The sequence below is a fragment of the Lontra canadensis genome, unplaced genomic scaffold (assembly GCF_010015895.1).
Source record: "Lontra canadensis isolate GAN:19392208 unplaced genomic scaffold, GSC_riverotter_1.0 scaffold13, whole genome shotgun sequence".
Taxonomy (NCBI): Eukaryota; Metazoa; Chordata; class Mammalia; order Carnivora; family Mustelidae; genus Lontra; species Lontra canadensis.
In genome coordinates, this window is record NW_022631007.1 from 18,287,401 (window position 1) to 18,299,977 (window position 12,577).

Genomic DNA, 12,577 nt, shown 5'->3' on the forward strand with positions numbered 1-12,577 from the left:
CCCACACTTGGACAGGGAAAAAGCCTGGAAACCCGCCTTGGATACCACCCCCTACCCCGCACCATGTCTGCCTTCTGCTGCCAGGTCTGTGGACGGCCTTGACCATGGCCACACATGAACATTCATACGAGGCCCTTTCCTGCACGTGCATGGGTATTTTCACAGCCTCCAACATACATACCAGAACAAACATGGGTTATCTTTAGGGGGCATTTACAGGGTATTTTATGTTCTTTTTGGTGGCATTTTCTAGTCTTTCTACAAATAACATATAATATTTGCATAACTTTTTAAAGTTTAGGGGGAAAGCCTGAAGTCAGCAGTAAGGACACAACTGGCTAACCTGACACAGATCTGCTAAGAAGTTAGGGAAATAGGGAGAAAAGTACAGCAAAGATAATCAATCAGCTCCAAGAGGCAAGTAAAGGGACCTGATCCTGACACCCCTCCTGGAGCAGATGCACCTGGCAGCAGCAGCTTGAAGCCCAGCAGCACACGAGAGGCCACCCTGGCTGACCATGGTACACACAGTGGCTTCCAAGGAGGGACACAGAAGCAGCTGGGACCTCAGGCTGTGCCCTTCCCATGCACAGGCACTTATAACTCTAATCCCTAATTTTTCAAGGGATAACCTATCACTACAAAACCCTCACACTGCAGCTGAAACTATTGGGTTGGGGGGGTTGTAGTGGCATCAGACCGCAGGACAAGGAAGGCCCCGCCGCGGCCACGCCATGCTTCTGTGGCAGCCTCCCACGGGGGCTCCAGGGCAAGACCCCCCACACGTACTCAGCTGAGCTCCATCCCGGTGGTGGCAGCTGCCAGCATAGGTCCCCTCCTGGATCTCCTGTTGCACGCAGGTGGCCCCAGATGTCTCTGGGCTATCCGCTCTCACAGGAGTTGAGGTGACCTGGAAGCTCAGCCGGGGCTCTTCCGCTGGACACACATCTACGGGGCCAGCCCCCAGCGTGGGAAGGATACAGGCATGGCTCTCTCTGCCGCTGACTTCATAGTGTTCCGAGGACACCAGACACGTCTCAGAGGGCTCTACCGGATCCGGCACCAGATGGCTCTCGTGAAACTGCCGAGCCTCCCCAAGATCGAAGTAAGTGCCAGTCAGGAGCAGCAGTTCTCGGTCATCCAGAACATCGGATCCCCGCCGGTAGAGACCACTCATGTCTGCATCAGAGCCGACCGGCGAAGGAGATGGCGTCCCCACAAGCTCGGATGTGGTGCAGGAACAGTTGGAGGAAGTTCGATCTGTCCATTCATCAAGAAAGAGCTCCTTGAGGTTCCAGGAGAAAGCATTCCCATCAGCCTCCTGGGCCTGTACTGTGTCCAGGACACCAGGGAGGTCCGTGGCCAGAGCATAGCAGGCTGAGGAGCTGCCCGCTCGGCTAGACAGGCCTCTGCTTCCCAGGTCACACAAGGACACAGGGGCAGAGCATCGGGGGTGCTCTGCTGGGGCCAGCTCAGTGTAGGAGACACCCAGCGGTCCCACAAGGCTCAACTTGGACAGCTGCTCCTTAATCAAGCAGGTCTGTAGCTCCTCGCGGTCATTCTCCATGGCCACCCACGGCTCATCTAGGGCAGGTGTGGAGAACGGGAGTCGTGCTGTCCCGGGGGGGCTTCCTGACTGCATGCTCTGCTCACCCCCATATCCAGGGCAGGGCAGCAGGAGGCCCTCCCCTGCCAGCTGGCCTGTGGCATGGGGCTCGGACGTGAGGGAATCAACCCAACAGTTTGAATGATGGGCACTGCTCGAACTTGTCCACTCTGGCTGTGCCTCCTGATACAGCCTACTCATTTCAGTCTGCCCGCTCCTGTCCTCAGATGCTTCACAGGAAGCAGACATCCATGTGCCCACTGGGTCAGACCCACTTCTTTCCACAAGATCCTGTCTCAGGCTCTCTGGGGCTGCAGATTCCTCTTTCTCCAAGAGAGGATTTGGCTGGTCTTTGGGTGATGACTGTTGAGTAAGGGCTGGTGGGCTTCCTTCTGGGATGTCTCGCTGGTCCTCAAGTGAGGACCATTCCTGGCCTGGTGGGATTCCTTCCGGGATGTCTCGCTGGTCCTCGGGTGAGGACCTTTCCTGGGCTGGTGGGCTTCCTTCCGGGATGTCTCGCTGGTCCTCTGGTGAGGACCATTCCTGGGCTGGTGGGCCTCCTTCTAGGATGCTGTCCACTCTGAGAATTATAACATGGATGATGTAGTTACTTAGGGGCCACAGAAGAATCAAGAGGAGAGATCACACGGATCGCCCTGTATTAGAGATCAGCACAAAGCATTTAACACCATAAACTGAGACCAACTCACAGATAAGTCACCATTTGGCGATGATTTGGCCCAGATGCAGAGCACTGAGCACCCAGGACCATGTGCTCAGGGCTTTGCTCAGCATTCTCATTTCGTGGTGCATGGGGCTCCTGACAGCTGTGCAGCTGGCCTTGGCCCACCCACAGGGGGCCTGGGGGGTGCGGGCAGAAAGGAAAGAGATTGTGCATTCTTTGCACCATGCAATGGTGACATGTGACTGGCTACAAATGCGATCGGGGTCACAACCGACAGGAAACAGAGTCTGGCACAAGAAGGAGGGGGCTGCAAGGGCAAGGCCTCATACAGGGCGGGGGCTGACTGGTTCCTAAGAGCTGGGACACAAGCTCACAAGCATGCTTAGCAGGGAGGCCACTGAGGGAGAGGCCACCTCAGAGCCAAAGGGCGATCGCAGAGCCCAGGGCGCTAGGTGGAGACCCCCCCCTTGCAGCAGGCCCGGCCATGGTTGCCCCACATGACAGATCCACTGAGCTCCTGCCTGGGGTCAGCCCCAGGCCCAATGCCAGCACCGACACCCACAGAATGTGGCCATGCCCAGCCTCACCAGAGGCAGAAGTGCTGGTGACCAGAGGTTTGTAAAGAGGCACAGGGGAGAAGGACCCAACACAGTCAAGTTCCACAGAGGAGGGAGCTGTGAGCCAGGCACTGAGGAGCAGCAGCAGTTTTCTGGGGAAACTGAGAGGTGGGACAAGGGCATGCAGAGGTCAGGCAAAAATCATCTATGTCTCTTGCTACATCTCTTTATCTCTATCCATTCGCCCCATGCCACCCCAGCAAATGACCAGCCCTGTGCCAGTCCCCAGGGAACAGCACATCTTTTGTAAGGTCAGAAGATGAGGCAGAAAGGTTTCACTCCCCTCTCTAAGCAATGCAGCCCACCCCTCTGGGGCCCAGGGTGGTGCAGAGAAGCCCCTTGAGGTGAGCACATGGGGGTCAGGCCCCAGGGCAGTGCAGAGAAGCCCCTTGAGGTAGGCACACGGGGTCAGGTCCCAGGCAGTGTGGAGAAACCCTCCGAGGTGGGCACGTGGGGTCAGGCCCTGGGCAGTACGGAAAAGCCCCCCAAGGTGGGCACACGGGTCGGGCCCCAGAGCAGTTCGGACTGCCCCTCCGAGGTGGGCATGGGGCATCAGGACCCAGGGCGGGCAGGCTGACCCTCTGAGATGGGTGTGTGGGGTTAGGCAGGCCATAGGTGACACTGCCCCCACATCCCATCCCTACACCTCCCCAGTAGCCAGGAGCATCACTAAATTCTGGCCAAGGTAAAGACAAGAAGCAATAAGTAGGCTTCTGGGACAGACTTTAAGTACAGGGGAGGCTCCTCTCCTCCTCCCTCCTCCACTCTACTCAACTGCCTAAGCAGAGGTGCCATGGGGACCTAAGACCCCCATGAGCTTGTCTGAGAGGCAATTCACTCAAGGTCATAACACCTGACCTACAGTCTAACAATCTTGACTTCATTACCAACTGGCTACAAGCAGTAAGGCTGAACTCCCAGGTCTCCTGGGAGAACTGGGGAAGAATCAGGAGCTAGCACTACCCCAGTCCCCCGGACATAAGACACCGCTTACATCATGCTTCTGACCTGCCTTCTCACCTCCCAGTCTCACTAGGTTTACTGGGCCAGCTCATTTTCTGCTAAAGAATTATGTCTTAGGGATGAGTCTTCAAGTCTTTTGCAATGTTTGCTGCGTGAGTGATGAATGAGTGTGCAAGGGAATGAGTGAGTGAATGACAGAATGAATGAGTTAGTAGGTAAATGAGCTAGCAGTGAGTGAGTGAGGGAGGGAGTGAGGGAGGGAGTGAGCACATGAGTGAGTGAATGAATGAGGGAGTAAAGGAATAAGTGAATGAATGAGTATATGAGTGAGTGAGTGAGTGAACATGTGAATATGACTGAATGAGGAAGTGAATGAGCATGTGCATGTGGAGGGGTGAAGGAATGGAGTGAGTGAACAAGGGAGTGAATGAGCATTGTGGGAGTGAATAAGTAAATGAATAAGCAAGTGAATAAGGCAGTAAATGAACGAGGGAGTGAATGAACATGTGCCTAAGTGAATGCGTGAAATGGGGATTGAGTGAATGAATGAGCTTTGTGTGAATGAATGAGGGAGTGAGTGAATTAGGGATTGAATGAGTGAGAGAATGGGGGAGTGAATGAGTGTGTGCGTGAGTGAGGGAAGGAGGGAAGGAGGAGGGAGGGAATAAGGGAGAAAATGAATGAGTGAATAAATGAATGAGGGAGGGAATAAGGGAGGAAATGAATGAATGACAAACGAGGGAATGAATGAGGTAATGAGTGACCACATGAGTGACCAGGGAGCCCCAGCACCAGGGCTTCTGATAGTGACGCGGAGCTGGTGCAGAACTTAACCACACCATGCCCCACCCAAGAGGAACAAGGACTTGGCTCATCTGGTGGGACATGCTGGTGCTGTCTCAGCAGGCACATAGCAGCATGCAGAGCAGCGGTCAGGGCAGAGCACACAGGAGCCCCATCTTGCAGCAGTGAGCACCCTCGGGGCCGGGCAGTGGGACCCCATCCTCTGTAGATGGGCGCGCAGCACAGAGAGCTTGTCCCATGGGCAAGGGGCAGAAAGCCAGAGGTCTCCAAAAACAGCAGGAAAGCACCATAACACATGTCAGCAGGCAAACATCCATGCAAACCTGTGAGCCACGTGCTCGACAGGAGGTGATGCGCACACATTCCCAACGCGAGCGCACTGCGGTCCCATCTGTGCTGCAGGAGCAAAAGTAGCCACGCAAGAGCGCACCCGGACAATTAAGGGCCAGGGCCATGGTGAGGAAGGGTACTACGGCTGGCGGAGGCCCCTGTGGGGAGCCAGGCACCAGACCTTGCACTTCTCACCATTACTGCTGTACTTAAAAAAAAAAACAAAACACATATCCAGGCATCGTAGATTTTTTAAACGATTTCAAGAAAAATGAAAAACAATAATGTGGATAAATCTCACCAACCAAACTATGAGCCAAAGGAGCCAGAAAGAAGGGACTGCCTAGGTCAAGTTCAAGGACAGGTACCTGTGACCTCCATCCTGCCTCAGGGCAGTGAGGGCGCATGTGAAAAGGACCATGGGTGGCAGGTTAGTGTGTGCTGGGCCTCAGAGATTTTTAAAAGAAAACGAGTTGAAAACCACAAAAAACACCATCTACCACGGGCTACGGTCTCTCACCAGGGAGGAGCAGGAAGCCCCTATTTGTGCTCAGCTGCAGTTTCTGCACTTTCTACTCTCCATGGAATATTTTGTGATTCAAAATACACAAAGAGAACAGATACAAATTATTATTAACATGAGAACATTAGGCTTCTATCAGTTCCCTGGAACCTACCTACACGTCTCCTTGGGCACAGACTGGGACCATCTCCCAGTGGCCACTGCACACCACACCAGAGAATACAGAAGTGGCGCCCAGCAGGTGTCCAAAGGTTGTGAGCGTGGCTGCTAAGGGCTCTGTCACTGCTCCCCACCGGCCTTCACACTCAGCACCCCACGCCTCCCACAGACAACTTACCCTGGAGTGGGCAGACATGGGAGGGAAGAAGGGAGCTGGCCTCCAGGGTCAGCTTGGGCCCAGGTTCTAGGGAAGTCTTCTTGGCTTCTTTCCACTGGCTCTAGGGTCTCCCCTCGTGGCAGAACGTGCTCTCCAACAGATGCACTGGGAGCCCTTGGATCTAGTGACAACAGCAGAAGAGACTGTGGCCATCCATAGCACATCTGCTGAACTCATATCCCCACCTCCCCGTGACTTATGAGCAATGGGGGGGGCCCCCGACCTGATCTCAGAAACTCCAGCAAGCCCATGTCCACAGTGTGTCCCAGACCAATCACCTCTCACCACCCTGCAGCACGCCATGGGGTCCAGCAGCCCCTGCTCCCCTTGCCGCCATCACCTGGGCCCCACCTTCAGTGAGCAGGATCCCACCAACGCCACAGCTTGAGCAGTCCATTCATCTGCCACGAGCTCCAAGTAAACATCAATGTCCCCACCATGATTCCCAGTCTTGGCCTGCCTGATGCTACTCTCCCTAGGGCCTCTGGGGCCTGGCCCTCTGGTCTCCCTGCCACACCCGGAAGTTCTCGCTATCCCCGGAATGCCTCTCCTGCCTCCTCTGGTTTTTCTCTAAAAGCCACCTTCCCAAGGGGTCCCCTCAGTCCCCTGGGCCCTGAGACGGCACTTCCTCCCACTGCTGTACTCTTCCTCCTGGCCACTGGTCACCTCTACTTCCAGGCTATCCCTGTGTGTCCCAGGGTCCTGGGATTGATCCCCACGGCGGGCTCCCTGCTCAGTGGGGAGTCTGCTTGTCTCTCTGCTGCTCCCCCCGCTCGTGCTCTTTCTCTCAAATAAAATCTTTGGAAAAAATTAATTTAACTAAATTTAATAAAACAAAATGTTGCTATCTAACCTCTAAGGCCTCAAAAGCAACCTGTGGAGCATGGCCACCACCCCCCCAGCCTGGGGTGTGGGGACCTGGCTGAAATCATCTCCCACAGAGCACAGTCCAGAGACAGATAAGACTTCGAGTGGCCCCTCTTTCCCCTCAGGGACTGTATCACACCCATGTGTGTGTTCATTCAAACAGCAAGTCCATCCTGTGGTGACAGTAGGTAAGCAATGTGTTCCAAGGGTGCTCTGAGCCTGCCCCATTCAGCGGTGTCCCAATATCGCCACCCTCTGACAGGGCCACGGGAGAGCTCCCTGGGGATTCGGGATCGCCTGATGCTCTCCAGGAGCTGTTTCATTTCCTGCTTCCCCTCCCTCCCACTGAGACCACCCCCCCACCCCAGCCTGGCTAGGCCTGTTGCAAGGGCAGGGCCCAGGGAGAGGGCACTGGCAGAGGGGGGCCCTGCCAGCTAGGAGCATTCCTGAAGCAGAACCGGGGAGCAGCTCCTCTTGGCTCCTTGTTCACGGAAAGGTGAGCACCAACGGGGCTGCGGGAGGTCCCAGTGCCTTCCCAGGAGCACAGGCACGGGCTCCATGCATACCTGGAGTGGTCCATCCTCCCAGGTGCCTCAAAGTCACAGAGGGAACCCTCAGGGCGGGAGCCATGCGCCCACACTGTCCCCTACAATGTTCATGTCATGGAGACTTGAAGCACCATAAAATGCTAAATTAAAAGTACACAGGGCTAATCATAACGAGCATATTTGGCTAGGACTACTTAAGGGTTACTTTGATAGGCTATGTATGGCTACACAGATCTACTCATCAAATACTCCCCACAAGCTACCTCTGTCCTAGAGCGAGGCACTTGGTGACAGGAAATCCCCCGGGACCCTCTCTGTGCACTCATATTGGTCCCATCCCCTGGGAACACAGAAGGCCCACAAGTGACAGAGGACTTTCAAACCATGACAGCCTGGCGGCCACTCACTTCCACTCTCCACCCGCCCAGCATGTCCCTGTCCCGAGCCCACGGCTCCCAACCCCTCAGAGGCATGGAGCTGTGTGCACCTGCGTGAGGGAGGCTGGCCTTACCCACGCCTGTGCCAGCCCGGTTCTGGCTCTGCCGGGGGCCCACGCTTGTCTCCCCAGGTCCACTCTGGTCAGCCATGTCTGGCAGTGGGAAGGAAGTGTCACACGCGAGGCCCATGCCATGGTAGAAGCCGGGAATCAGGAAAGTGATATTCTAGAAAACAAAGTGACATTGCAGAACCCAGACCACAGGACCGTCCCCCATCTAATCTGGGGAGAGAATACAAACAACGTGAGCAAGTCTCTGGACAAGGTTAAGAAAGACTCCAGGTCGTGTTCCTTTTCCCAGACCCACAAAGCCCCTCAGCCACCCAACATGGAATTCAGGACTTACGCCCCCACCTTTTCCCTCCTTTTTCTTATGAAAAAGACAAAATCAACAAAATCAACAACTCAGAAGCTAGTTATACCCACACCACCATGTCTTCCAAGCAGATGTCTGGTCTTTGCCCCACGCTGCCCTGACACCTGAGAGCCACGTTTGCAAACTCCACCTTATGGGACTTGCGGGGAGCGACAAGGGCCCAGCATAAGGAAAAAAGGACCTTGGGCACATGAAATTGGCCCCTGAGGTCCAGCAGGCACCTTTGCTATGCTGGTCACAGCCTCAGCACGAGGGTCCCAAGTCCAAAACTGCAAGGACACATGTCTTCTCTGAATCCACGTGTGACCCCTACTCCCGGACAGGTGCCTACAGCCATGTGAACACGAAACAGTCTAACCTCTGAGGCAGGGTGCCTTCCCCACAAGCACACTCCCTGGAAGGACCCAGCACCCCCAACATTCCTGCAGCAATTACTTGTCAAAAAAATCACACTAAGTGCGTTTTCATTAACTTCAATCAAACTGAGTTTGCCTTCAGTTAACTAAATCTTAGCTTACTTGCTCCTTAATATTTCTATTAGAAAACAGAAAAGGACCCTTTTTTGGAGCCGCAAAAGAGTTTAAATCTTTGGCTGACTGTCACGAGGCCTGGGTCAGCCCCACTGAGGACTACAAGAGGGGATTCCCTCCCTTCATTTGCAGAACCCCTGGAGAACAAGGTATTCAGGGAAAGGCTACAGGCATCCAAGAGCCAGGCCAGCCAGGCGTGTGGACACAGGGACCACAGGACGTCAAAATGGATGCACCACTCAGCAACCTCTCCTTCCCCCCATGACCCGCCTGCCATTGAGTAGGGGGTCCACGTCCCCTTCCCAGGAGCCAGGAGGACCCAGGGACCATGTGAGGAGGGGCAGGCCATGGCTGCCGGAGATGCTCACCTGGCCTTGGAGCTCGGCCATCAAGTGACGCCAGCCCCAGCAACAGCCCCAGGCAGCCAGCCCAAGAGCAGATGCGCCTCGGGAGGACGCCAGCCCCAGCTGTCTCTACATGGAGCTGGATGAGCTATCCTGCTCAGCTCAGCCCGGAAGTCCAGTTCATGACCTAAATACCAGACTGTCATGGCCAAGGCCCCAAGCTTACAGTTGTCTGCAGCAACGGAGTCAGTCTACTCAGCCCAGTCTCCTATAGAAACAGGCCTGGCTCTCGCTGTGCAGAGACCTCTGCCCCACATACAAGAAATTCAGAGAAAGCTCAAGCCAAGAAATAAGTTTGTAGACACAGCTTCCTCTGACCCTGACCACATGACAGGCACCCCAGGATGGCTCTGGGGGCAGAGGAGGTGTGGACAAGCCCCAACCTCCAGGTGCACGGCTGTGACAAACACCTTCATCCAGTAACTTAGTTACTAGACCTCGTTCAGGACAGGTTTCCAGGCCACAGCCCCTCTCCCTTCAGGGACAGCACAAGGAGATAAGGCTCTGGACACAGTCCCAAGGGTCACTGCATGCTCAATGTGGGATCCAGGGAAATGAGAGCCTTTAGGGAGAATGGCGCCCAGCATGCCCCAGGGAAAGCCAGTGGGCCAGACCAGTAGGCATGGCGGTACAAGGTCTGTGACAAGCACATGTCCTCACTGTGAAAACAGGTTATCCCCCCGCAGGGGAGCACAGGCCACCCAGGGAGGGCCCACCTTGCCCAGGAGCTCAGTCTTCCCATAACCAAATAGCATCAGAGCAAAGCTGTGGTTGATGCCGTAGATGGTTCCGTCAGGCAGGAGGGTGATGAGGCCGCTGATGGTGGAAAAGACCCAGATGGACGCTGAGTAACCCCACTTGGGGACGGTGCGGCCATCTTCCACCGTCTCACTGCTGGACTGAGATTTCAGTTTTAAGCTCAGAGGGAAGGTGGTGCCATCCTTGGCTCTCCCGACAGACCTCTGAATCTTGAGATTCTGGAAGAAACAACACCCCTGAGCTGATAGCAGCATCTTTCATGGCCCAAGCTTTGAGTCTGCAGCTTTAGACGTGAACCCATCCACACGTCACGGGAAGCAAGCCCAGAAAAGCTTACTCCCCACACTGCTCCTCCTTTCGCAGTCTCCCTGCACCCCACCTCTGCCCCAGGGAAAGCAGAACCCTGACCAGGAGCTGTGTCTGCGGCAAGAGCAACGCAGTCTAGCAGCTGCCCCCCATTCCAGAAAGGCCTGAGGGCAGCAAATGACAGGACAACCAAGAAATGCACACAGACTGGACTCCTGTCTGTGCCAACCCTGCAGGGAAGGAGGGCTGGCAGGTATCTCCCGCCCTCTGCCTCAGAACCCCAGCAGCCCCAGGGTCCCACCTCCACAGATGGCCCCCACCACTCACTATCCTCCAGTCTGAGGGCCGGCTGCTTCCTGTGGTTGCCGACCATCCCCTGTCTGTGCCTCCTCAGCACCTCTATCCCCACAAAACTATTTCCTTGCCCTGTTTCCCTGCCTTAAATACTTGGAATGGACCCAGTTTTGAGTAAATCCTGACCACAGCCTCATCCTAACCGAAAGCTTTGAGAGTGTGCTCCCTTTTGGATTTCCCGAGGCATACCAGCCCAGGGCTATGTGTCTACCCCTCACCCAATCCCACCCGCCCCTTTTAGGGGCCACCCTGGAGGACAGGAGATCTGATGAGGCCCATGTGCTGGGAGCTTCTGCTCCCCTTGTGCTGTGCCCAGAAGAGGGTCAAGACTCGGAGACATCAGGCTCCCCAAGCCACGGCTGCAGGCCAGGCCCCAGGGAGCCCTACAAGGGATGAGGGGTGCAGTGCCAGTCTCCACTTGCTGTTGGGGTGTTGGGAGCTCCCATTTGAGGTTATCACAAATGTGCTGCTGAGAACAAGCTCACATGTGCCTTCTGGCACACACTTCTCTCTGATGCATGCAGAGGGCACTCTGAGGTTCGCCCAGTTTGCATGGGGCAGACGCTGCCATACAGGTTCCCAAGGTGGCTGTGCCAATGGACACCCCCACCAGCTTAGGGACAGAAGAAGGGCACAGACAATAAGGACTGAGGATAGGGTGAGGGTTCCCACTGGGCTGGAAGCTCCAAAAAAGCAGAGAACTGGCTCCCGGGGCTCAGCTCTTGGCCTGTGGCCAGCCCAAGAACCAGGGAGCAGACAACTGGCTCCAGTGCTCAGCTCTCAGCCTCTGGAAGGCCAGAGAACAAGGGAGTGCCTATGGACATCCTGAAAGCACCTCCGATTCCTTGCAGCAGCAGAGGTAACTTTAGGTAAAAATCAAGCGTCCAGTTAGACGCTGCAGATCACTGGGGTGTGACATCAGTGGAATTTACCTCAGTGAAGGTCATTTGTGTGAAGGGCACACACTAGTAGGAAATGTGACACCTGGGAACTGGGAAGATTCAGTGAGTAACAGAACTTACCCCAACGACCCCAAACCTCCACTGTCCCCAGAGCTGCCACCCCCCCATCTGCCTGTCACCCTGCCCTCAGCCAGTTCTCCCTGCTCTTCAAGAACCCCAGACTTCCCAGTAAAGACAGACCACACAGGAGAACCCCGCTCCAGGCTCCAGCAGGAGGACCGAGGAGACAGGGTGCCCAATCAGAGAGCAGCACAGGCTATGACCCTCAGTCAAGGCCCCAGAGCCCAGAGAGCAGCCCTCGGACCTGGTGCCACTGTGTGTATATGCAGGATGCTCCTGCTGTCAGAATTACCAGCCTGTGTCACGAGGCCACGGATTCCGGCCTAAGAACTCTCAGGTCACCGAGTAAACAGACTCCAGGGACCACATGGCCCCAGGTACAGCTGCCAGGTGTGGCAGTCAGGGGTCCGCAAGGGTCCTACCTGGGGGACAGGCTCGCCAGGGGTAGGGAGCTGCACAGAAGGGATCAGGTCTGTGATGGGCTGCCCAAGCACCTCCTCCCCAGACGCGTACCCGTGCAGGAGAGCGAACGGGCTGTCACAGGATGTTATGGTGCCCTGGGAGGAAAAACCAGCATTGTTAAGCATTACGGTAAAAACTCCTGGCATTTCACCTTCAAACATCACTGAACACCATGCCTTCAGGTTGAAAGCAAGACCGTTAGCGGCCCTCCCACGGCAGAAGGGCCAGAGGCGGCCACGAACTTTCCTCAGGCGCTCCTTCTCCTACCGCTGGAGGCACCCAAATTACCGGCCTCCAGAAGCGAGTCACCATTCTGATGGTCCCGCACCTGCTACCTCACTGACCTGCTAAGGCACACCTAGGTTCCGGTTCCATCTCACTTTACAGACGAGGAGACCACGGCCAGGGAGATTGCACCCATGCCCAAGGGCACACAGAGAGGGAGGGCTGCCATGGGGGCCCGCCTTCCAGAAGCCCCAGGGGCGCACAGCGGGCCACGGAGGGGGCTGAGGCCACAAGAGGCGACACCTGGTCAGCTCCATGTGGTGG

The 12,577-nt window shown here is 55.8% G+C and overlaps 1 protein-coding gene across 1 annotated transcript in view; it reads right to left on the minus strand.

Moving 5' to 3' along the window:
• The window catches only part of PASK (PAS domain containing serine/threonine kinase), a 37,125-nt gene that overhangs the window by 11,980 nt on the left and 12,568 nt on the right, over positions 1-12,577 (minus strand). The window contains exons 6-10 of the mRNA XM_032857701.1: positions 11,989-12,123; positions 9,842-10,102; positions 7,831-7,981; positions 5,866-6,025; positions 790-2,186 (exon numbers count right to left, since the gene is read on the minus strand). Coding sequence (XP_032713592.1) covers positions 790-2,186; positions 5,866-6,025; positions 7,831-7,981; positions 9,842-10,102; positions 11,989-12,123 — 2,104 coding nt within the window. The remainder of the gene's footprint in view (positions 1-789; positions 2,187-5,865; positions 6,026-7,830; positions 7,982-9,841; positions 10,103-11,988; positions 12,124-12,577) is intronic.